The 26239-nt window shown below is 42.3% G+C and overlaps 1 protein-coding gene across 16 annotated transcripts in view; it reads right to left on the reverse strand.

Moving 5' to 3' along the window:
* PCCA (propionyl-CoA carboxylase subunit alpha) overlaps nt 1-26239 on the reverse strand; it is a 438870-nt gene that overhangs the window by 283481 nt on the left and 129150 nt on the right. For 15 of the 16 annotated variants that reach the window (XM_070048637.1, XM_051850469.2, XM_008260152.4 and 12 more), the window contains one exon: nt 13725-13761. In XM_070048637.1, the coding sequence (XP_069904738.1) occupies nt 13725-13761 (37 nt within the window). Of the gene's footprint in view, nt 1-958; nt 1050-13724; nt 13762-26239 lie in introns of all 16 variants that reach the window. The other variant, XM_070048642.1, reaches the window with a different exon arrangement.

The raw sequence follows: 26239 nt of genomic DNA on the forward strand, positions 1-26239 counted from the left end.
TTGCTTTTGTCTAGAGTTCAATCATTGAATTTTATATTCTCCAATAGACACACATTTGAAACTAAGCAACCTCTCTAATCAGAGCAGCACACAAATTGTTCAAGGCTTTTCCAAGGAGACAAACGTCCTGGTAGGAAGAGATTACTTTCTTTTTTTTTTTTTTTTTTTTTTTTTTTTTGACAGGCAGAGTGGACAGTGAGAGAGAGACAGAGAGAGAAAGGTCTTCCTTTTGCCGTTGGTTCACCCTCCAATGGCCGCCGCTGCAGCCGGCGCACCGCGCTGATCCTGGCAGGAGCCAGGAGCCAGGTGCTTTTCCTGGTCTCCCATGGGGTGCAGGGCCCAAGCACCTGGGCCATCCTCCACTGCACTCCCTGGCCATAGCAGAGAGCTGGCCTGGAAGAGGGGCAACCGGGACAGAATCCGGCGCCCCAACCGGGACTAGAACCCGGTGTGCCGGCGCCGCAAGGTGGAGGATTAGCCTATTGAGCCACGGCGCCGGCTCGAGATTACTTTCTTAAATAAATAAATAAATAAATAGGGGCCGGCATTGTGGTAGAGCTACTTACAACACCCACACTCCCTTATCAAAGTATGGTGTGAGTTCCAGCTGCTCAGCTCTGATCCAGTCTCCTGCTAACACACCCTGGAAGACAGCAGATGATGTCTCAAGTGTCTGGGCCCCTGCTACCCACATGAGAGATCTTTTGGCCTGGCCCAGTTCTGGCTTTTGCAAGTCTAAGGAAGAGTAGCCCATCACATGACAATAAATCAATCAATATATGTCTGTCTGTCTGTCTCTCTCTCTCTCCCTTTCAAACACATGAAAGTAAAATGTATAACTAAACTCAGGTCCCTTTGCTGTTCCAAACTTTTCCCTCACTTTTATGGTCCTCTCATTGGATGCCTACTACTATTATGTGAACTTACTCTCTCATACCCAAAAATAAATGCAGCTCACCTGACACTCCAACTCCAACATGTTTCCATTCCTTATCTCCCTTCTGCACAACAGAAGACACTAGTGCTTCCAAACAGAAGTCTACCAAGTACTACATGAGAAAAGAAGGAAATGCAGAAGCTTAGGTTGCAACATACTAAAAAAGCTCCTATTACTACTTTTCTGGACTCTACTTCCAAGCAAAGGCTTAACTGCAGAGTAAGATATCATCTCAGTCTCCCAGCATTCAGCACAGCCTGATTTTCCTTACAAAGCAAGCAGTCTTCTTTCTAACTCTACCATCAAATTTCCATTCATCAGTTCAGAAATGTTTACTAAATACATACTAAGTACCAAACACTAACTGAACTGGCTCTGGGTGATGTAAAGTTAAATAAGTCACAAAGTTCCCCTTTCTTCTATTTAGTAGAAAACAAATACCCATGCACCTAAATATACATACATGTATGTTAGATATGGAATGTCAGATAACATCAAGTGCTACAATAGAAACAGCAGGCCTACTGACAGTGATCAGGGTTACTTTTCCTTGAAAAGGCTTCTCTGAGAAAACTGATATTTAAACTGAGATGTGAATAGCAAGAAAGAGACAGCCCTCTGAAAATCAAAGAGGGAGGAATATTCCTGACAGAAGCACAAGTTAGAAAGAGTCACGGCCTAATCCATATGTTTGTGCTCACTTGGGTTGCTATGCAATGAATGAATTGTAAAAGGGAAAGGGTGAACACAGGGAGACAGATGAGGAAGACTTTGCAGTGGTCCAGCTAATAGACACCTGTGACTTGCATCCGGCTGAGACAAAGACCAAGACTTGATGTTTGTTTTAGAGTTACAGTCAGCGATGGTTGGATGTGGAAGAAAGGCAATAAAGAAGACTCTAGGAGTTTAGCAACCTTTCCATTTAGTTACGGATTCCAAGTCAAAAAGAACTATCTTTTGACCAAGTGATATTGCCATGTTCACAGGCACAAGATACAATAAGATCCTCAGTCTTCAGGCAAACCCTGCTCTGCACATAGCGGCATAATCTGGTCATTTAAAAGATGGCAAAAATGACATCTTAATTACATGACAGTCATAAAGTCATACGATTTCATGTGATTTTTTTAAACTAGTTCCTTCAACTAATATTTCACAGAGTCACTAATGTACAAGGAAGAGTAAAAAGAAGGAGAAAGTGAACTATTTCTTGGGAAATATCTGATTCCTCCTTTAGTAGTGCTAATCAGAAATCTCTCATAGGTCAAAGAGAAGATGTGCTGGATGGGGGCAAGGAAGATCGTCTTTTTTAAAAAGCTGAGAAATTAACTCAAGTCCTCCATTTCCTAAAAGCAAGTTTTAAAGAAAAAGAAAATAAAAGATATTTAGGGAGAAGGACAACTCTCTAGATAGAACAGCTTCTGAGGATGGGTAATGGAACTTCAGCAAAAAAAGATTCAAAATACACAAGAAAAAAAACCGCAGGTGACAGTTGTGGACTAGAATTTCAGGGAAAGCAAGTATTATGCATGGCAGTTGTCATGCTTCTTTATATTCCATTGATGTAAAATATATGACTTGCCTTTTGGCATTTTCTTGGGGGGTGGGGTTGTTCATGTTTGCTCTTGCTTGTAATTAGGGGGTGCTCCTTCGGGACAATGATATTTTTGAAGAACCCAAGGAGGCTGTTTTACAGACTATTCCAGTTACAGTTTGAATGTAACTGATTCTTTACTCATTAGATTCAGGATTAAAAAATAATTTTAAATACTCAAAGTCGATGTTGTATCTTCATTCATGCTTCACATCAGAGAACAAAAGAAATCTCCACTTGTCCTACTACTGATTGAGTTATGTTTATTTCAGTGACATTTCCTGCCAGGGATCCACCCCATGTTGGAGTGCCTAGGTAACCCACCTCTGGCTCCTTATACCAGTTCCCAACTAATGTAAACCCTGGGAGGCAGCAGTGATAGCTCACATACTTTTCATCAAATCTGAGAGATTCTAAATGAAAACATTTATAACCACTGACCACAAAGCAATTAAGCTACAAATCACTAACAAAGTAAAAATTTAAATTTTTCAGTCATTTAAAAATACACAAATAAATGAGTCAAAAATTATAGTGAAACTCTAAAGAAACTTAGAAATGAACAGTCATGAAAAATGGCACAAAATTAGGAACTAGGGTTCCGGACATTCCCCCAGCTGCTGGGAGTACTGGTAGCCAACAGCTGCCTTGTCCTCAGCTTTCTGCCTAGGGCGGCAACCCACATCTGGTGATTAGCATGGGACTATGATAGACCAACCAGTGCTCAGAGTTCTCTGCAAGATTCACTGAAACTTTGGTTGAAAAAACAAGCTAAAAGGGTCGCTCATATGGGACAGTGGGTTAAACAGCCACCTATGAAGCTGGCATCCCATATGAGCACTGGTTCAACTCCCAGCAGCTGTCTGCTAAACACACCTGGGAAAGCAGAGGAAGGTGGCCCAAGTACTTGGGACCCTGCCACCCATGTGAGAGATCTGGGTGGAGTTCTAAGCTCATGGTCCCAGTGTTGTTCAGTCTTAACCTCTGCAGCCACTGGGAGAATGAACCTTCAGATGGAAGATCTCTTTGTCTGTCACTCTTTCATATAAATAAAATAAGTGCTTTTTTAAAAGCAAGCTAAAATAAATAATACATAACATTCCTGATTTGGTAGGGAAAAGCAACTGTACCTTATGAAAAAAATGATTTTATTGGGACTATCTGCCTTTATTCCAGAACATACAAGATAATAGATCCCCCACTGCTCCAGGGATCGAGCCAGTGCACTTCAGTGTATGGATTAGAGCCACAGGCAAAAAAAGAAAGGAAGTTTCCAAACAAAAACCAATGGTTTTTCACACTACAACATATTTCTGCATTACTGCCTGAAGCTTATGCAAAGTATTCTGAAAAAAAAGGAATAAAAAAGGAAAAAGAAAAGATGCTGAAGAATAACAACAATAAAACAAGACCAAGTAGATGAGAGAAACAAATGGAAAGGCAGAAGGAGCAAATCTAACAGTAAATATGGAAAGAGAACCTGTGAAATTATGTGTCAGTCAACTGTGTATGTTAAAAATAATAAAAGAAAATAAAGGCATCCAATTGATGGTGAGAAAGAAAGAAGAAAAAAGGCCACAGAACACACAGTCCCACTGGCAAGAGTATCATCCTAGCTTCAAATGACAACAATACTTCAGTAATAGGAAAACAGCAAAATGAACATCTCATTCTTTAACAGCTTTCACAAAGAACATTCTAAACAACATTTTCTTCAGCATAACTTTTCCTTAGGTAGTTTTTATTAAATCCCCCTAGATATTAAATATATCTACTAAAGACCAGATTGACAATAAATTAGACTGAGGAGAAGCTGTAGGTTGTAATTTCTTTTAACAGTTTCTTCAAAATAACTTTAACCACAAGAGTCATCCACAACACATGAAAAAGTTTCCAAGCAGCATGAAATAGAAGAAATAAACAATTTCAGGCTTAGCCAAGTATTTTAATTATGGTTAAGTATGAACAATTTGCTCTCTTAAGTAAATGGCACAAGTGAGTTTATTTTTAATGTTATATTATGCCAAAAGGAAGGTGGGAAGCACAGGCACAGGCAAGCAGCCAGCATGGAGAAGAAAGGATCCTGCAGCCCCTACACCCTGATCAGAGGCGGGCAGACACTGAGCCCAACTTTCAGAGAACCTGAGTTCTCTGAGTCCCAGGTAAGCGTAAAGGCAGTAAGTTTCAGCTAAAGTCTCTCTTACAGTTGAGTCTCAGAATCCTAAAACCTTCTGGCCGGTGCCGTGGTTCACTTGGCTAATCCCCCTCCTAAGGCGCCAGTACCCTGGGTTCTAATCCTGGTTGGGGCGCCAGATTCTGTCCCTGTTGCTCCTCTTCCAGTCCAGCTCTCTGCTGTGGCACGGGAAGGCAGTGGAGGATGGCCCAAGTGCTTGGGCCCTGTACCCGCATGGGAGACTGGGAGGAAGCACCTGGCTCCTGGCTTCGGATCAGCGCAGCACACTGGCCGTAGTGGCCATTTTGGGGGTGAACCAATGTTAGGAAGCCCTTTCTCTCTCTCTGTTTAAAAAAATAAAAAAATAAAAAAACAAAAAACAAAAAAAAACAAAAAACAACTAGCTAATCAAGTAGTCAAGGCCCTTTCCAACCTGACCTAAGCATGCCTTTCAAAAAAAAAAGAATCCTAAAACCTTCCACTAGCTCAGCCTACTGAACACAGGACAGCCTACAAGAAGAACTGATTCGCTAACCCCAGATCATTCCGTTTGTTTCAATTACCTATTTGTTGAGTTTCTCAAGTGTTGCTTAGTATTTCTGTTTCCCCCACACACACACCATTTCCATCAAGAAACCAGAAATTAAAGCGAAAAGTGAAGAAATTATAGCTAAATTATGGTCCATAAATACTGTGAAAGAACTTTAGAATATGTGATTACTTCATTTCTACACCTGCGCATACATTTTGGGAGGGGGTCAGAATATGGAGGAAGCCGGCACCGTGGCTCAATAGGCTAATCCTCCACCTTGCGGCGCCGGCACACCGGGTTCTAGTCCCGGTCAGGGCACCGGATTCTGTCCCGGTTGCCCCTCTTCCAGGCCAGCTCTCTGCTATGGCCAGGGAGTGCAGTGGAGGATGGCCCAAGTGCTTGGGCCCTGCACCCCATGGGAGACCAGGAAAAGCACCTGGCTCCTGGCTCCTGCCATCGGATCAGCGCGGTGCGCCGGCTGCAGCGGCGGCCATTGGAGGGTGAACCAACGGCAAAGGAAGACCTTTCTCTCTCTGTCTCTCTCTCTCACTGTCCACTCTGCCTGTCAAAAAATAAAAAAATAAAAAGAATATGGAGGAGTCTGAGGGCGTGGGAGAACTCCAAGAAGCACTGGGACTGAATGAAATCCTCCTACCGCCTCAGTCCCTGAAAGCTGTGTATTCACTTCTATGTGGGTTCACTCACTGGATAATCTCTTGCTGAAATATATGCTCTATAACGGGCATTGCCTTAAACACCAGAAACAGAAAAGTAACACATGGTCAATTTTACTATAAAATAACCAAGTGAACATAAAATAATCTTTTGCAAAGATAAATACACTTCATTTCTCCCAGAGAATCACATAGTGCTTTCAGAAAAGAGCAATCTGTTAAAATAAGGGAACAGTTCCATATCAAACTCAAGTCCTGGGACCACTGCAGAGCAAGGCAGTGCTGTGACACAGCACTGCAGGCAGTGTCATCCTATTCTTAGTGATCTTCTGTCCAGATGTTCCACCCATTACTTACAGTGTGCCACTGATGTCCTCCACTATTGCTGTGCAACTGCCATTTCCCCTTCAGTTCTGACAATGTTTGATAATATCCTCTGAGGATTTTTTGGGGGTGCATGTTTATGTAATTAATATGTAATGTTCTTCTATGTCTCTTATAACAGTTTCAGAGTTAAATTCTATTTTTTTCCTGGTATTAGCCACCCCACCACTCTTTCAGTTACTGTTTGCATGGGATATCTTTTTCCACGCTTTTACTTTCAACCTATTTATGTCTCTAAATCTAAGGTAGGTTTCTTGTAGATAGCATATAGTTCCATCATATCTTCTTAAATTCATGAAATATTACTCCATACAAACACCATAGGGATAAATTAAAAAAAAAAAAAAGGGCAGGTATTCGGTGCATCAATTAAGACACACTGCCTGGTGTCAAGCCCCACTCCACTGCGGATTCCGGCTTCCTGTTAATGCATACATGTTAATGCATACATGGCAGGTGACAGCCCATGAAGCTGGGTTCCTGTCACCCACATGGGAGACCAGTTATGGTGCTCCCTGCTCCTGGTTTCAACCTGGCCCAGCCCCAGTCGGTGCATGCATTTGGGGAGCTAACAGTCTGATGGGAGCTCTCTATGTCTATGTGTCTCTCTGCCTCCCAGACTGTTTTTGTCTTTTCTTCTCTTTGCCTCTCAAACAAAAAAAATTAAAATAAGAAGTGTTCGCAAAGATGTGAAGAAACCAAAACCTCAAATATTCCCGATACGAACATAAAATGGTTTAGCCACCATGGAAAACAGTTTCAGAGTTGCTCAAAAATTCACCACAGTCCTATAACCCAGCGATTCTACTCCTAGGCATATACTCAAAATAACAGAGCACAGGTACTCAAACTAACACAAGCACACACAAGGTCACAGTAGACAATAGCCTAGAGGTGTAAACAACCCAAATGTTCATCAACAGATGAATAAACAAAATGTGATGTGCCCTTACAATGGAAATTCACTCTTCAGTCATAAAAGGAAATGAAACACTGATACAAGGTAGAAAGAACATGGAGAGTGAATCTTAGCCACACTTCTAAGTGGAAGAAACCAGACACAAAAGCTATACTTCCATTTATATGAAATATCCACATTAGCTAAGTCAAATTAGTGGTTGTCAGGAGCCAGGGAGAGGGAATAATGAAGATGTCATGGAATTAGACAATGATGACAGTTATACTACATAGTCTATGTATTTAAAAAAAAAAAACACTCATTTATACATTTTGAGAGGATGATTTTATAGTAGTTAAATTTTATTTCAAATTTTGAAAACCTAATTTTTAGTATAAGAATTCAGAACAGGTTGCTGCCGGGGCTGGGGAACTTGGGAGGGCTGAGAGAGGACTCTTTGGGGTAACAGTAATGTTTAATATCTTGGTGGGCTTTGGAGTTACACAGCTGTACGCATATCCAAGATTAGCAACTAAAGACTTTACATTTGTTCACATTACTGTATGTAACTTTTGCAATAAAATAACAAAAACTCTACAAATAATGAACTCATTTAGTGACATGTATGTTGAAGTATTCAGTGGGACATGTACTGGTATGGGCAATTTACTTTGAAATACAACAAAATTAACATATAGATAGACAAGAGATAAAATATAACAAAACATTGACAGGAGAATATTGGTACTGGGTATAAACTATAAAATCTTTTAAAATGCAGTACAACTGAAATCTTTCAAAATAAAATACTGAGAAGACCAACGCTGTGCTTAGCACGTAAAGCCACCACCTGCAGGGCTGGGGTCCCAAAGGAGCACAGGTTCTAGTCCCAGCTGCTCCAATTCCCATCCAGCTCCCTGCTGATGGCCTGGGAAAGCAGTAGAAGATGCTCCAAGTCCTTGGGCTCCTGCACCCACGTGGACTGGTCCAGCTCCAGCCATTGCAGCCATTTGGGGAGTGAACTAGCAAATTAAAGACCTCTCTCTCTCTCTCTCTCTCTCTCTCTCTCTCTCTCTGCCTTTCTCTTTCTCTTTCTCTGTCTGTAACTCTGCATTTAAAATAAATAAAAATAAGATAAAATACTGAGAAGGAACAAGGTAAATATGTGGAAAGATTTAGAATTTAAGACAAAACAACTGGGAGGCACTGTTAGAGCATTTTCTCTCAAAGACATGATACTTAAGCCAAGATGTAAGAAGCTACAAGGATTCATCTCTGTGAAGATATCAGCAAGAATCTTCCAGATCCTTCTGTCCCCTCCTCCAAAAACTTCTCAGCCTAAGGCCCTGAAATTTGGTGTGTTTAAGCAAGCCACTGTGACTGAAGTATAGCAGGCAAGGACGAAGAGTATACAATGAGACTGGGGAGAAAGACAGGGCCAAATTTATAAGGAGTTTGCAATCAGGGTAAGGGATTGTGATTTTATCTAAGTGCAAAGTCAAGTCATCAGCAGGTTAAAACCACAGAAGGGGTAGGATGAAATGTTTGTCCTTGTCTTTGAGAAGCTTTAAAATATTGACTGTCTGCCATGTCAAGATTGGCTTTGAACTGTGTGAAAAAAAGAGCTAGAGGCCGGCGCCGCGGCTCACTAGGCTAATCCTCCGCCTAGCGGCGCCGGCACACCGGGTTCTAGTCCTGGTCGGGGCGCCGGATTCTGTCCCGGTTGCCCCTCTTCCAGGCCAGCCCTCTGCTGTGGCCAGGGAGTGCAGTGGAGGATGGCCCAGGTGCTTGGGCCCTGCACCCCATGGGAGACCAGGAAAAGCACCTGGCTCCTGGCTCCTGCCATCGGATCAGCGCGGTGCGCCGGCCACAGCACGCCAGCCGCGGCGGCCATTGGAGGGTGAACCAACGGCAAAAGGAAGACCTTTCTCTCTGTCTCTCTCTCTCACTGTCCACTCTGCCTGTAAAAAAAAAAAAAAAAAAGAGCTAGAAACACTGTCACAGCAGTCACTGGAAGAGCCAGTGGTAGCATGCAGCAGAGTGGTGGTGGTGAAGACGGTGAGCAGTGAGCATGTGATACGTTTAGCATGGAGAACTGGCAGTACTACTGAGGGGTTCCCAACAGGATGACGAGACAGGATAGGTCCTAGGTTATGGCCTGAGTGAATGGGGCAGCACGCAGCAGACATAGAAACTGGGGGAGAGGGCCAGTTCTATGGCATAGTGGGTTAAACCTGTGTCTGTGGCACCAGCATCCCACCTGGGTATGTGGTCGTGTCCCAGCTGCTCCACTCTGGGAGTTTCTGTAGTGACTGAGAAGGGGTTCGTGTCCCGGTTGCTCCACTTCTGACCTAGCTCCCTGCTAATGTCCTGAGAAAGCAACAGAAGATGGCCCAAGTCCTGTGGTAACTGCACACCCATGGGAGACCAAGAAGAAGCTCCTGGCCCCTGACTTTGGTTACAGCCCAACTCCAGCCCTTTGGGAAGTAAACCAGCAGAGGAAAGACCTCTCTCTCTCTCCCTCTCCCTCTTCCTCTCCTTCTCCCTCTCTCTACCTCCTTCCCTCCCTCCCTCCTTCTCTGCCTCTCAGATAAATCTTAAAAAAAAAAAAAAAGAGCCGGCGCCGTGGCTCAATAGGCTAATCCTCCACCTTGCGGCGCCGGCACACCGGGTTCTAGTCCCGGTTGGGGCGCCGGATTCTGTCCCGGTTGCCCCTCTTCCAGGCCAGCTCTCTGCTATGGCCAGGGAGTGCAGTGGAGGATGGCCCAGGTGCTTGGGCCCTGCACCCCATGGGAGACCAGGAAAAGCACCTGGCTCCTGGCTCCTGCCAGGATCAGCGCGGTGCGCCGGCTGCAGCGGCGGCCATTGGAGGGTGAACCAACGGCAAAGGAAGACCTTTCTCTCTCTGTCTCTCTCTCTCACTGTCCACTCTGCCTGTCAAAAAAAAAAAAAAAAAAAAAGAGGGAGGGAGGGCCGGCACCATGGCTCACTAGGTTAATCCTCTGCCTGTGGTGCCCGCATCCCATATGGGCACCAGGTTCTAGTCCCAGCTGCTCCTCTTCCAGTCCAGCTCTCCGCTGTGGCCCGGGAAGGCAGTGGAGGATGGCCCAAGTGCTTGGGCTCCTGCACCCGCGTTGATTCCTGGCTTCAGATTGGCATAGGTCCAGCCATAGTGGCCATTTGGGGGGTGAACCAACGGAAGGAAGACCTTTCTCTCTGTCTCTCTCACTATCTATCTGTCAAAAAAAAAAAAAAAAAAAAGACAAGAAAAGAAACTGGAAAGACAAGAAGAGAAACTGGGGTAGAAGCAGGTTTATAGGACAATGAATTAAAGAGTCAAAAAAACTTTTTTCAACATTTAAAGTGGCATGATTTGTGATCACAAGAAGGAGAGGCAAAGGAATAGAATCAGACTAATCTGAAAAAGACAGTTTTTAGATTTAGTTTCTCGCCCTTTCCAGAATCAATTTTGACTTGATTGTATTAAGGACCTTTGGTCTAGCAAAAAGATCAAATTTAAATGGAAATCTCACTCACTGATTACTACTGAGATTACAGATAAGCTGGGATCAACAGACCTGTATCTCTAAATTTAGAGGTCAAAGGATAAAATTCAGGAAGGACACATGATAGTCCAAAAAACAAACATACAGAAGTAACACATTAAGTTTTAACTGCCTTTCACCCCATCAGTGATAATAAGCTGCCTGATTTTTCTACTCCGCTTACAACATGCTTAAGTATTTTATATTATTTTTACACAAATTGGTGAATCAAATTTCAGTTCTCATCCCATAATTCCATCAGTTTAGCCCAAGTATAAGAAAATCTGTGGTTGCTGGAGCCAAAGAAATCTGAATTTAAATCAGTAGCTCTGTGACTCTGAGCAAATTACATTATCACTTCTACTCCTTCATTTCCTATAAATGTAAATGAAAATAATTAAACCCAGCAATTAGCATTAGAAATAACATTTCCGAAGAGCCAGGCACATGGGAAACAAACCATGAACAAGAGCTAGGGGCTGCCATTATGTGAAGGGCACCTAATTCATCACCACTCAGGACAGTTGGTTACCTACTCTGACAGCTTATATTCCTGTTTCCAGAAGAAAAGTAGACATGAAGGAAGGAGAAAATAAACAAAACCGTATCAACCTTATTTTCATCAGGAACAAAGAAGTACAAGAAAAAAATCTAGACATAGGTATGACACACAGACAACAGCAACTTACAAGCTGACAGCCACAAAGGTTTGATTCTAATTTAGTTTAGAACTGGGGATCTATTTTCTAACGGATTCAGTGTTTAGTTCACCTCCTACAGGAACTCACAAAGGCCCACGAAAATCATAACATAGTTAAAAAGTGATGAATTCCAATAAAAATAGAAAAAATAATCGAATCACCAAACAACACAGACAACTGAAAGGTCTTGATAATACATAAGTCAGTGTAAGTTGGGAGTTTCTGCGGTGACTGAGACGGGCTTCTCAGGAAATTTCAAAAGCTTTACAAACGCTGATGACCCTGGTTCATTACTACGTTTTATTTCACCTCAAATTTTATGGAATCCCTTCTTTCAGTATTAGCAAGCCATGGGCACTCTTATACTTAACAGACTGCAGTCATTTATTGCTCAAATGAGAGGGAATAATAAGTGGGAAAATATAACAGAGACAGAAAAGAGGAAGGAATCATAAATTATGTGCCTAAGAATAAAGGAGAGATTTTGACAAGACGAGAAAACCACAGTAGCAGAATACCTGAAAAGAAGGAAAAGTAAAGAAATAAAATGTGGAGAGGGAAAACAAAGTGGTATCAACTGCTCAGACTGAGGCCCTTCGTGATCAACTGGTGTCTTAGAGTCACAGGTTATAAAAAGCAGCAGAAGGCAGGAGAGCAAGCAAAGCAATCCACAGTCTGCCACTTCCACAAAGGAAATGCCGAAGGTTCATAATTTAACATGAGGCACAGTGACATAATTCCAGACTTTTTAAATCTCTTTTTATATCTCTAAATTCCTCGCAATATTGTCTTTGCATATAGATGCTTTTAGGATAATAGCATTACTATGTTTTACAAGGTAGATAGTCATAGCTAAACTAGAACTAGGAAGAGGACTTTTTAAAGAATTTGATAAATATTTTAGAAAAGTCTCCTTAAAAGGCAGCAGACATGTTATGTATCTCTGAAGCAATGAAGAATGCTAATGATTTCAAACGACAGATAGAAATTTTTTACTTTCTCAATAAAGAGACCATAAAATCAGTTCCATGTGGTCAAATTTATTTAGCAATCTTCCTGTGTAGTTATATACTGAAATTTTTTCTGAAACTGTTAACAATTCTAATGAAATGATTAATGAAGACATGTTGCAATCAGATAAAGTAAGATTTTTCTATGGTCTGGACATAAACTCAGGACGTTTTTGCAAAACAAATAAACAACCAATAGAACACAATTCATAATGAACAAAATCAAAATAATTTAGCCAGACCCAATTAGAAAGAGAAATGTCAACTGACTTTTCAGATCACTGAGAACTGCTAAGTAGCCTGTCCCATTCACAAAGACTACACTCACTACTGCAAGTGATCACATTGAGACCAGTAAGATATTTCTATAACTATCAACTACATGAACTTTGCCAAACGAAACATTCTCCAAATGTGGAAATAATCAACCTTAATAAGGAAATAGGACTACTTTGTGTGGGATGCTAAAAAACTGGGACCTAGAAGCCTAAGAATGCTGTAAAATGTTGTGAATCTCTGATTACTAAGCATATCCTAATTTCTCTCACCTATCTACAAATTTCTGCCAAATGAATACAAACACTGACTGACTAATACAACTGTAAAGTTTTTGACAGCATTGCTAATACATGATAAGAGTATACCCTTAAACATGTTAACTAGTAGACACAGGAAATACAGTAATTCTCACAGGCACCAGGAATATTTTTTTAAATTAAACAGTTGGAAAACACTTACATAATACAATTATACTTAAATCAGTCAAGTACAACACTCATTAAAATGTCCTTCAATTTACCTTTCACTCCAATTTAGAATATTCCATTCTAATCTTCTCTTTTCTATTTTCTCTCTCCTAACAGGATTACTGAATTGATAATTAACATCTTAAGAAAAAGCTCAAACTTGAAGAATTTTATCAAATGTGGTATCTTCATTTTAATTATATGCATCATTTATGTACATAAGCCCCATTCAACTACCTACATAAAAATTTACATTGTTTCCAAACTTAAGAATGCTTAAGATAATTCCTTCTTTGAATTAGCCAGTTACTTCATCTTCCAAAAAAGCTAGAGGTCAAATTTCTCTTTAAGGTCCACTTTAATAACAGAATATGGTAATTCAACTGATAAATCTTCTAGATCAACAAGTAATCAGAAACCTAAAACTATTAAAATATTATTTGCTCTATGGGAATTACTTATTACACGTTTACTCAACCGTATCTGCTGAAAGACACAGAGACCCTACCAAAGTTAATTTAAGAACTTACCAATTTCCCTTGCAATTCTGACAGCTTCATCTGCATCCTGTAAAAGCAGGAAATGAGACCCAACATTAATCCCATGAGGCATTGCACAATGTCTTTAGGGCAGTCATATATTGCACTACTGTCTCCTCTGATTCATTTAATGTTCAATTTTACAACCTTCTAACCCTTTTCATTCAGAGAAATGTAAAATTAATACCATAAGTGGAATGTAAATTCTACCTCATCATTATTATATTAAGAAACTCAAAGCAGTTTGAAATGGGCTGGCAGGAAGCACTACCAGAACTGCCAATGATTTGGTGCAGTTGCTGGAGTTTAATGGCAGAATTTGGATGTTTACAATCAATACCGAATCCTAAATCAGATCATTAAAGCTTGTCGGCGGCCAGCTCATTTCTTTCTCTGATATTTATGTATTGTGTTTTCCTAGATTCTGTCAGCAGGGGGAGTTGATTCACTATTGTTTGGGAGGAGTTCGATTGATTTTCCAGAAATAAAAATTTCAAGAATCTATAAGAATTATCAGTTTTTTAAAAAATCCCATTGATATTCTCAGCTTTTATTTCTTTGGGGGGGGGTATATTTTAACTTCTTACATAAACTAAAACTTTTTATGTAAGAGTAAAAAATTACAAAAAGCCAAGGAAAGAAAATTCCTGTACATATAAGAGTTAATCAATATAAGAATTAAGTACTGCTAAATATCAACCAAGACAACGTTAAGTAGGTGAAAAGACAAAAAACTGTCCTTGACTCTCATTGGCTCTCACCTAACACCCCCAACACAGAACACTCCAGACACATTTCCCCATGTAACAATACAACAGTGTTGAAATCCAAGCCTCCTTCAAAGTTTATTTTTCATAATTCAATGACACCAACTAAACTACCACAAGGACTCACAAATCTGCTTTGAAACCATTAGCTGGAGAGTATGTCCAAATTGTTAGAAAACAAGTGACTCAATAAACACACTGACCTGAAACCTGGTATTTTTTAAGTGTTTAAGACAATACATTTAAAATATAGAACAACCATGTCAAAATCCTCCCATAATTGGGGGAGTTGCAGAGATGTTTATAACTGGTTCATTTATGTCTAATAAAAAAAATCTTCCTGAAAAGTCTTCAGTACCTAATAACATCCCATGAATAAGGAGGTTGGCAGGGGAAGTTGTCAGAAAAATTTAATTTCCTTTCATTAGCCAGTCTGCTCCACAAATAGGTGCTTGTTAAGTTCAAAGCAGTCCTGAAAGCGACATCAGTTTTAAGTCTTTTTTTTTTTTTACTCCAAGCAGTCACATGTGCTAATGAGATTTTCCAAATAACAATTGTTTTCAAGTAAGAGATAAATCTGTACCTCCCACCCTACACCCCCCAAAAAACAGTTTACTGTTTTATTACACCTCACTGTTTTCACTGACTCTGCATTCTCCAAATTTCAGCTTAAAGGGATAAAAATCCATGAAAGGGGACATTTAAGAATGTTAGTGGTTTCCACACATTGGGTTGGAAAGTTCTTTGTCCCAGCCAGTGACAGTTATTGGAGAATACTTCCCCCTAATAGCCTCTCTGTCAGGAAGTGTTAAACCTGCCAAATGCCAACAATTAGTGCCTCTCCAAGAAAATACAGGAAGAGTGATGGCTGCCCAAGACTGGGTGATTCTAAGTCCAGAAGGGAACTTTGAAAGCATTCTCTTCTTTCAAATGTGTAACAGCATATTTGCAAAAGATATTCATTCTGAGACAGAATAAACTGTTACCTAAATGCTTATTCTAACAGGCAAGTTTCAAAGGCCAATTCATACAATTCCTTAGTCATGTTTCTTTACTTATTTATATGCACATGCTACAGATGTGTGTGTATATAAAGATATATATTGAAACACAGCAAAACTTGTAGGTATGCTTTACCACAAATCCAACACTTCTATAAAATGCCACAAACAATCCTATCTTTTTACCAATCGGTATGCTTACGTTTTCTTACTATGTAAATCAAATACGACTAAATGAACTTTCACATAAAGCAAATTGTTTTAAAAATTAACTTTTTACTTCTCACTTATCCAAAAATAATTATTAGGACTTATTATGCACTAGACATTAAAAACATTATTGTCAGTATCAATGATAATGTACTAAATATACTCAGCTTCAATATGGTCTTTCTATACATTTATTTCTACTGTTGGGTTATATAAAATTACTTTCTGGGGCCGGCGACGCAGCTCACTAGGCTAATCCTCCGCCTGCGGCACCCCGGGTTCTAGTCCCGGTTGCTCCTCTTCCAGTCCAGCTCTCTGCTGTTGCCTGGGAAGGTAGTGGAGGAAGGCCCAAGTGCTTGGGCCCTGCACCAGCATAGGAGACAGGGAGGAAGCACCTGGCTCCTGGCTTCGGATCAGCGCAGCACGCCAGCCGTAGCGGCCATTTGGGGGGTGAACCAACGGAAGGAAGACTTTTCTGTCTCTCTCTCTCTGTCTAACTCTGCCTGTCAAAAAAAAAAATTTACTTTCTGGGAGCCGGTGCTGTGGTATAGCAGGTAAAGCTGTTACCTGCAGTGCTGGCATCCCATATGGGCACTAGTTCAAGTCCCAGCTGCTCCAAATCTGATCCAGCTCTCTGCTTTGGCCTACGAAAGCAGCAGAAGATAGCCCAAGTCCTTGGGCCCCTGCACTCATGTGGGAGACCTAGATGAAACTCCTGGCTCCTGGCTTTGGATCCGTGCAGCTCTGGCTGTTGCAGCCAACTGCGGAGTCAATCAGCAGATGGAGAACCTCTCTCTCGAAGGCGCTCTCGCTCTCTCTCTCTCTCTCCCCTTCTCTCTCTGTGTAACTCTTTCAAATAAATAAATAAATCTTTAAAAAAATTACTTCTGGAGAGATAAAAAGCCTATATATCTTAAAATTCCACTGCACTGATAATATCACATTTTAACACTTCTTTATAAGATTATTAGTTAGGAAAAAAATTTCAGTAAAACCGAAAGCACTAAAAAAAGACAGTCATTAAGAAAAAGGGTAAATGTTTAAAAAAGAAGTTCACATGAAAAGAAATCCAAAAGACTAATACATAAAATATGCTTAAGCTTAGTAGTGATTACAAGAATGCAAATTAAAACAATGACATTCATTTTCACCTAGGAAACTGAAGTTTCACAAAGGCCAAGAGCCATGACTTGAACGTAAACAAGCACTTCTAATGTCCTAAGAAATAGTGTGTGGTTTTTTTTTTTTTTTTGAAGCTTTATTTATTTATTAAAGAGGCAGAGAGAGAGAGAAAGAGAGACAGAGACAGAGACAGAGACAGACAGACGTTGGTTCACTCCCCAGATGACTGCAATGGCCAGAGCTGTGCTGATCTGAAGCCAGGAGCCAGGAGCTTCTTCCGGGTTTCCCACATGGGTGCAGGAGCCCAAGGACTTGGGCCATCCTCCACTGCTTTCCCCAGCCATAAAGAGTTGGATTGGAAGTGGAGCAGCCAGGACATGAACTGGCGCCCACATGGGATACCGGCACTACAAGTGGTGGCTTTACTGGCTACACCACAGCGCCGGCCCACTACAGGTGGTGGCTTTACAGGCTACACCACAGTGCTGGCCCCTAGTGTGATCCTTTTTAAAAGACATTGTCAGTAGCATGCACACACAAAGAGATACAACTAAAAAATTATTTACAAATTGTTGGTGGTGTTTTAAGCAGAAAAAAAATCTGTAAATCTAATAGGCCTCTAATAAGGAAATGGCACCACAAATGGTACATCTGTAAAGTAGAATATTACATAGTCTTTACAAAGAACGAGGTTAAGCCATATGTTCCCATTCACCCATTTATATTTTATACATCAATTCAATAAATATTCACCCAAAACAATACTGTACAAAATACAGTCTCTGCCTCATGGAGCTTATTTGAGCATGGTGAGAGAAATAAAACTGAGTAAACAAATCAAATGGTACTTGAAATAAATATGACATGGAGCACTATGGCAGAGAATAAAAAGGAAACCCTGTTTTAGACTGCCTGCACACATGCAGGCTTTCTGAAGCCGAAGTTAAAGTTGGGATAAAGCAGCATGCCGCCAGAGGAAGACCAAGGGAAGAGGACTGAGGAACAGAGGAAGCACACGCACAAAGCCACGTATCAGGAAGGCGCTTCGTATGCGCTGGGAGATGAAAGGTGGCCATGCAGCTGAAGCTGAAACACTGTAAGGAGAAGGCAGAGAAGGACAAGACGAGTGAGAGTGGGCACGGCCTGCCCTGGCCTCGTGGGATACAAACAGGGTCCCACAGGCCTTGCTTCTGTGCTGGAGGATGATGGCGCAGACTCCGGCTACCCTTTCAGAGGAAAGCTGTTACACACTAAAGATGAGCAAGACACACCGTACGCTGTGGGGAGTGAAGCGAGCTGTAATACGCACACTTCCACGATCTGGGGGGTGTCGGGGTGTGTTCCGGCACGGTTCCTCTGCTGCAGGCCTAGCTCCCGTGTGGCAGTGGTAAGAGGTGGTGGAACCTTTCAGAGGCAGGGTCTAGTGACAGGTGGTCGGATCAGTTAGATCACTGTGGGTGCCACAATCAGAAATGACCCTAGGTTAGTTCCCCAGAGTTGTTTCAAAAAGAGCAAGGCTTGCCCCAGAATCTCTCTGGCTTTCTATCTCTTGCATGAGACCACCTCTGTACTTAGTTCTCTTCCTTTCTCTCCCACCAAGTTGTGATGCAGCCAGGGTACCTGACCATAGGCCAGAAAAGACTGCCCAACACAGATGGGACCACCTAATCTTGGACTTTCAACCTCCAAACTGTGGGCTATATAAGCCCTTATAAAGTACTCAGCCTGCTATTTTTCTTAAAGCAACAGAAAACTAACAAATACTATGATCTTAGCTGCATTAAAACAGAAACAGACACTTGAAACCACATTAAAGTTCACACATGGATAGCGATAGGAAATGTCAGCTTGAGAGGCAGGCATCATGGTGCGGTGGCTGAGCTGACACTTGGGATGCCTGCAGCCCACATCACAGTGCCTGTTCTGCATCTCAGCTTTGCTTCTAATCAGGTGTGCCACGGGAGGCAGCAGGTACTCGGGTCCCTGCCATCCACGCAGAAGACACGGACTGAGTTCCAGGCACTGGCTTTAACCTGGAGCAGTCCCAGCTATCGTAGCCATTCAGGAATGAACCAGTGAATGGAAATATCTCTCCCTCTCCCTTTCCCTCCCTCCATTTCTAATAAATAAATAAATCTTTTAAAAGCATTCAGCTTGAGTTACTGCTCAAAAGTAGGACTGCAGGGCCAATATTGTAGTACAGCCAGTTAAGCCATGGCTTGCAACACCAGCAACTCATTTTGGAGTGTTGGTTCAAGTTCCAGTTGCTCTGCTTCTGATCCAGCTTCCTAATGCATCTTGGAAGACAGCAGATGATGGCCCAAGTACTTGAGCCCCTGCCACCCACGTAGGAGACCAGGACAGAGTTCCTGGATCCTGGCTTTGACCTGACCCAGACCTGGCCATTGTAGCCATTTGGGGAATGAACCAGCAGATAGAAGATCCCTCTCTCCCTCCCTCCCTGTCTTTATCTCTCTCCTTCCTTTCTCTGTCAATCTGCCTTTCAGATAAATAAATAATCTTTTTGTCAAGCAGGCTTAAGAGTTGGGGAAAAAGGGAAACCACTTAATATTATATACCCTTAGGTATATATGCCCATTTTTATCACAATGATCATAATTTTATACTTCATACAGACTTCATAGATTAAAAATTACATCAGACATGCTGGTAAGTTTTTCAGACTATCCAATTAACAACTGCCAAGGCTTCAAACCTTATCAAATAAACCAGTATTCCCCAAATCCACTTAAGCTTCTAATGACTTCCCATCGCTTTAAAACCAAACTCAAACTCCTTAACTTGGTTTTAGTCTTTGATCCCACCTGCCTAAGCCACCAGTCTCAGTTCCAGTCCCCACCTGCCCAGCACTTCAAGCCTACATCCAGATCCTGTGCTTAGCGTACTGAGAGGCAGACAGAATCAGACAGAAATTTTCTTTCAGTTCCTTCCATCAAAACAGCCCTTTTTAAAAAAAAGATTTATTTTTTTCATTTATTTGAAAGGCAGAATTACAGAGAGAGAGAGAGAGAGAGAGAGAGAGAGATGGATCTTCCATCCCCTGGTTCACTCTTCAAATGGCCCCAACAACCAGGGCTGGGCCATTCTGAAGCCAAGAGCCTGGAATTTCTTTAGGGTCTCCCACATGGGTACAGATGCCCAAGCACTTGAGATATCTGCTGCTGCTTTCCCAGGTGTCATTAGCAGGGAGCTGGATGGGAAGTGGAGCAGTTAGATCTTAAACCAGCACCCACAGGGGATGCTGGTGTAGCAAGTGGCGGCTTAACCTGCTAATTCACAATACCAGCCCCCAAAACAGCTATTAAGACTGGCCACATACAGGGCCCTAAAGACACAGGAGGAAATAGGAAAGGTACCATCCCAGTTGTCTTGTCCCTTACAAGTACTGGAAACAGGCCTTAACTATGACTACACAGCAGCTAAGAAATGAGTATGTGATGCATGCCACAAAGACGTAGCCAAGAGGGAAGGTGGCAATGGGGACCTTTGGTTCAAAATCAGAGTCCTGGAAACCTCATCAGGTGTGCTGATGAAAAGAACCTAACAAAAGACAACAGGATGAAAAGCATTCATGGTGGCTGCAGCCTGAAGAGTGAGGCCACAGAGTGGTTTTCTACCTTCCATCGCCTACCTACGCCATTAAAATGTATGCTCCTGAGGACCAGAGATCCCTGCCTGGTTGGTTCAATAACGTACTCCAAATGCCTAGAACTGTCTCTGGCAGTTTTTATATAAATCATTAAATGAATGAGTGATCAAATAAATGAACAAATGAATGAATATTCTGAGAGCAGGAGGGATTTGTGAAGTCCAGCTGGGACACAGAGGGTCCAGGTAAGAGAAGAGCTACCACTTTCTTTTTTTTTTTTTAATATTTACTTATTTATTTATTTTGAAAGGCAGAGTTACAGAGAGGCAGGGGCAGAGAGAGAGAGAGAGAGAGAGAAAGTCTTCCATCCACTGGTCTACTCTCCAAACGGCTGTAACGGCCAGAGCTGTGCTGATCCAAAGCCGGGCGCCAGGAGCTTCTTCCCAGTCTCCCACGTGGGTGCAGGGGCCAAGGACTCAGGCCATCTTCCACCACTTTCCCAGGCCATAAGCAGAGAGCTGGATCAGAAGCAGAACAGCCGGGACACAAACCAGCGCCCACATGGGATGCCAGCACTGCAGGCGGCTGCTTTGCCTGCTATGCCAAGCTCCAGCCCTGAGCTACCCCTTTCTGTTAGAGTTGTGCTTCCGTTTGCACATAAAGGCACCTTCCTTACGCAGCCTCCCAGTCCTTCCTGCGCAGGTTGGTGCCTTTGCTGTGTGCTCACACTACATCCTATCCTTCCAGGGGACAGCCCCTGCTAACCGCTGGATCCCCAGAGCTTAGCAAACTGGCGTGATCAACCTGTTACTTGTTCAACAAATAAATAACTATCCATCAGTTTCTGTAAAAACCAGTCTGTTAAAGTAAGACACAATCTCAGGAATGCCAACAGAACTCATCTCCAGAGCGGCAGTTTTACAAGTAAACTAAATCCAAAGAGATGAGGTGGCCTGCCAGCATTCTCCGAGGTGACAGACAGCAAGGAAACATCACACCGTGGTCACAGGAAAGATCAATAACAAAAGATCATGTCAGGGACTTGAGAACCAGACAGGCTTCGGCTCTGTTTCAGTTAAAGACAAGGTACACTAAATAAGGGACTGTTGATGTTGGGTAAAAAGCAAGCCCAAAAATTCACCCATCTCTGAATTCTTCAAGCTTTCACCACATCATGTGCCTTCATTTGAAACTTAGGTTTCAGAAAACATGTTCTTGTAAGAAATATAGAGAGTACTACCTTATTTGTAATTCTCAAGCAAACTATTTCATTAGGTAAAAAAATCAAACTTTACATGGCAGTAAGTTTTCAAATTGAATGACCACATATTTGTTATATAAAACAGCAACAGAAAAGAGATTTTGACTTATAGATATTAAGCTTTAACAAAAAATACAATAAATATTAAGCTCTTCATGTACCAACTAAATTTTGCTTTTTATATAAAACCAACCTCTTAAATTAGAGGAGGCATGGCAGCGAAGCAGTTAAAAATGCTACTTGGGATGCCCTCATCCTGTATCACAGTGGCAGGCAGTCCGAGTCCTGGCTCCTCCCCACTTCTGATCCATCCTCCTGCTAATGTACCTACTGCTGAGGGCTCAAGTACTTGGGAGACCCAGATGGAACTCCTGGCTCGTGGCTTCAGCCTGGCCTCACACCTGCTTTGTAGGCACTTGAGGAGTGAACCACTAAATGCAAGATCTCTGTGTCTTCCCCAGTCTGTCACTCTTTCAAATAAAATAAATACTTTTTTTTAAATGTCTTTGAAGCAAAGCATCATTTTTTGTTCACAAATCCAACTTGGCAATATTTGAAGAAAAAAATCATTGATTGTGCTAACACTCTCAGCTTTGGAACATTCTTATGATAGTTCTCAGGGCAGGCCATTGGCATAGTGGTTAGGACAAACTGAGAACCCTGTGAACAGTGTTGAAATGCCTTGGGTTCGAGTCCCAGCTCCACTCAGGTTTCAGCTTCCTACTAATGCGCACCTTGGGAGGAAATTGGTGATGGCTCAAGTATTTAGATCCCTACCACCACCACCTATATGTGAGAACTGAATTGGTTGGGTTCCTGTCTTTGGCCTGTCCAAGCCCTGGCCATTGCAGTCAGTTGGGTGAAACCACAGAGGAAAGATCTCTCTCTCTCGATCTCTCTCTCTCTCTCTCTCTCTCTCTCTCTCTGTGTGTGTGTATCTTTCTCTCCTTCTGATGCTCTGCCTTTCAAATAAAGAAATAAATTTTTTTAATGCTGTTTTACTGTAAATTGGAGGGGTGGATGCTGCGGCAAAAACCAACTAAGCAGATCACACACACACCCCAAAAAGTTAACAAAAACCAAATGCCTTTTCAGCCAACCTAATTTATTTGCTAAAGCCCTGGAGAGCAAGGCAGCCAAGCTCAGCCATGAGAAGAGCCAAGGTGCTACAGTCAGAAGCCTTGGGCCCCAGTACTGTCTTTGTGACTGTAAGCAAGTTACTACGTACCTCTCTGGAACTTGGTTTTCTTCTCTATAAAAGACATAAGTTACCTCTCTCATAAAGCTAACAAGAAAATGAAATTAGTAAATGTGAAGCAGTACCTGGCCCACAGCAGGAACCTGATTAAGGCTGGCAACCTGTGATAAACCAGGCAGCCCACCAAGCTAAACCACTGAGTTAGTTCCTTCCTTGCTTGGTCTTAGTTGCTACATCCTAGGTCATTACTTGTCCTCTGAACCTCTATAACAGATGACTAATGCTGGCACTAAAATCTTATTTTAAAAAGGTACACTTCATCTTTTATAACGTGTTGATCAGATGATCCATCAATTCCCTGCTGGTGAGAGGATGGACAGGAGTATCTACAAGAAAGAGGCAAGCTCAAATCGGTCTCCCCAGGTGCTGACTCTCCACAGTGATGTTACTACCAGCACCGACTCCCCGGCCCATGATCCAGATTACACTTCTCCCTCACCCACTACCGCCTACCTCCAGCTCTCAGGGGTGTAGACTCTCTGGGTTAACATTCCTGCGCCTCACTCTACTGGAAGCTACTTAAGAGTTTATTTTCCTCAGCTGGTTTTAGAGCAGAATTATCGACTGTTTCTGCAAAAAACAATCATTGCTTCAAGACACTGTGGGTAAAGCCTGTATCAGTGTACCAAAATTTACTCCCAAACCATTCCCTACTCATATACCAAGTAAAACCAAAGTTTCAACCACCCTGGGCTCAAGAATGGCTCCCAGCTGACTAGGTTTTCCAGTTAATGAAAAGTCAAGCACAAGACTGTTTTAATATACTTGAAACCTTTCAAAAGTGTAGTACACTTTTCTCTAATTGTAAGAATAGCATAGTAAACATAATAGAGCCTTAAAAAAAAGAGCCTTTAGGCATCATCAGGAAAATCAATTATTCTTGGCTTAGCAGGAAAAAATACACTCATGCTTAATATTGTACTTCCTAATTGCTAGGACACAGCTTATTTCCAGATTTTTTGGCTTTTTAAAAAATATTTTCCTCATACCACAAGCCTCATGAAGAAGGTAAGATTCACAGGAAGAAGAAAGGTATAAGAAGAACAAAATGAAACGTGGGGAAATGTAACTCCTTCTTGAACCCAGTAGTGTTGACCCTCCATCCCATGCCCTCCATTGTTTCTGCCCTGCTTTCTTCCTCCAACCTGTGCCCTCACCTTCTGGCTGGCCAGACACCCTAAAAGACACATTACCTCTGAAAACGAAACCCTGGGAGAATGGGGAAACGCATTCTGCACTAAGGGGCACTGTCAAAGACTTTGCCAAGCCTATACAAGAAGCTGAGAATCCTCTAGGAATATGGGATCTGCGCTCCCCAGATTTGTGTCTATTTGCCCAGATGGCTACAAAGCACCTCAGAGAGAATACTGAGTGGAAGGGGAGAACAGGAATACTCTGAAAACGACCTCAGTTCACACAGCAAATCACCTAAGTTTAGAAAAACTATAAATCTCCACAATGTCTTCTGAAGGCTACCAGCAAAATCATTCCTGTGAAAAGAAGCAATGGCCATCCGTGCTGCTGACAGACAGGAGACGCCCCCTGGAGATGTCCCGGCTGGCTCGTCACCACCCCAGGCAGCGCTGCGGAGTCGGCCTTGAAACAGAGCGGAACTCGGCTCCCTCCGCACACTAACCGACTCTGTTAAGGCAGGAACAGGAAATTTTATCAACTCCCTGTTAGGAAAAGTCCAGATTATCAGATTTTTCAACTCTCTATTATATTTTCTGAAAGAGTTTGAAAACAAAAGCACAATAAGATCCAGTATGAGCTGAAGGATCTACAGAAAATCTAGATGTCCCAGTCCAGAAATTAAACATCCATCTTTTAATAAAGACATCTGCAGATATTATAAACAGAAATGGCAATGGAGAAACTGTTCTGTATTATCAAGAGAATTCAGGAAAATAAACCAGAGTAGGCAAAGCTCTAACAGTGATAGGACCAATTTCCCCTTTTACCTCTAACTCCAAAGAATTCTCACTAATTATTAGTAGAGAAACGTGTGAATGTTTACTGATGCAGTGATGCAGTATTAACCTGAAGTCCTGCTGTTGTTACACAAGCACTCCCTCAGCGTCAACAAACAACTCAGCTGAGAGGTGTCAATAAGACCCCTCACGTTTCCCATGTCCCAGGCCACAGCTGTCACTCAAGGGCCTTCAACCAAGGAGCAGTCTCTCCACTGTACCCATTAACTTCAAAAGGGAAGTTTTACTCTGCAAAAATCATTGCCAGATCAAGTGTTCTCCTACTGGCCTTTCTGTGGAAACCAAGGACTCCACTATTCATCATCAAGATAGAATCCATTTAGACTGTCACTCATCAGGACCTGCGACTAACTTCAGCCCAAACAGGAGCTCTCAGAAAGACCAGATTCCCTGTTAGAGAAAAAATAATTATACTGACCAAAGTGTTTGGGCTGAGCAGATCAAGGTTCACAAATCCCTACCTAAACCCACACAAACCTCTGAAACAAGAAGGTAAAGAAAGGCTTTAGCCCAACAACTGACAAAAGTCATGATAAAGGGAAAAGTCGTCATACTCTGCTCAGAGCCTTGCACAGCTGTAGCTGGGAGTGAGTCAGGTTGTATTTTCATCAAAGGCTCAAACTAGAAGAAAATCTGTCAAGTTCATTTGGGTGAAGGAGATTTTATTTCCTTGTGGCTAGGACTAAGACCCTCAGGTTTAAAAAAAAAAAAAAAAAAAATTCGGGGCTGGAGCTGTGGCACAGCAGGTTAACGCCCTGGCCTGAAGCACCCACATCCCATATGGGCGCCGGTTCTAGTCCTGGCTGCTCCTCTTCCCATCCAGCTCTCTGATATGGCCTGGGATAGCAGTAGAAGATGGCCGCAACGCCCAGAGCTGCACCAATCCGAAGCCAGGAGCTTCTTCCGGGTCTCCCACACAGGTGCAGGGGTCCAATACACTTTAAAAATTTTTTAAAAATTTTAAAATGGGGCCGACGCTGTGGCACAGCAGGTTAACACCCTGGCCTGAAGCACCAGCATCTCATATGGGTTCTGGTTCCAATTCCGGCTGCTCCACTTCCTATCCAGCTCTCTGCTATGGCCTGGGAAAGCAGTAGAGGATGGCCCAAGTCCTTGGGCCCCTGAACCCGCGTGCGAGGCCAGGAAGAAGCAAGCTCCTGGCCTCGGATTGGCGCAGCTCCAGCCGTTGCAGCCAATTGGGGAGTGAATCAATCAATCAATCTCTCTCTCTCTTTCTCTCTCTCTCTCTCCACCTCTCCTCTCTCTGTCTTTCGAGTAAATAAATA

Source organism: Oryctolagus cuniculus, chromosome 9, assembly GCF_964237555.1.
Source record: "Oryctolagus cuniculus chromosome 9, mOryCun1.1, whole genome shotgun sequence".
Lineage (NCBI taxonomy): Eukaryota > Metazoa > Chordata > Mammalia > Lagomorpha > Leporidae > Oryctolagus > Oryctolagus cuniculus.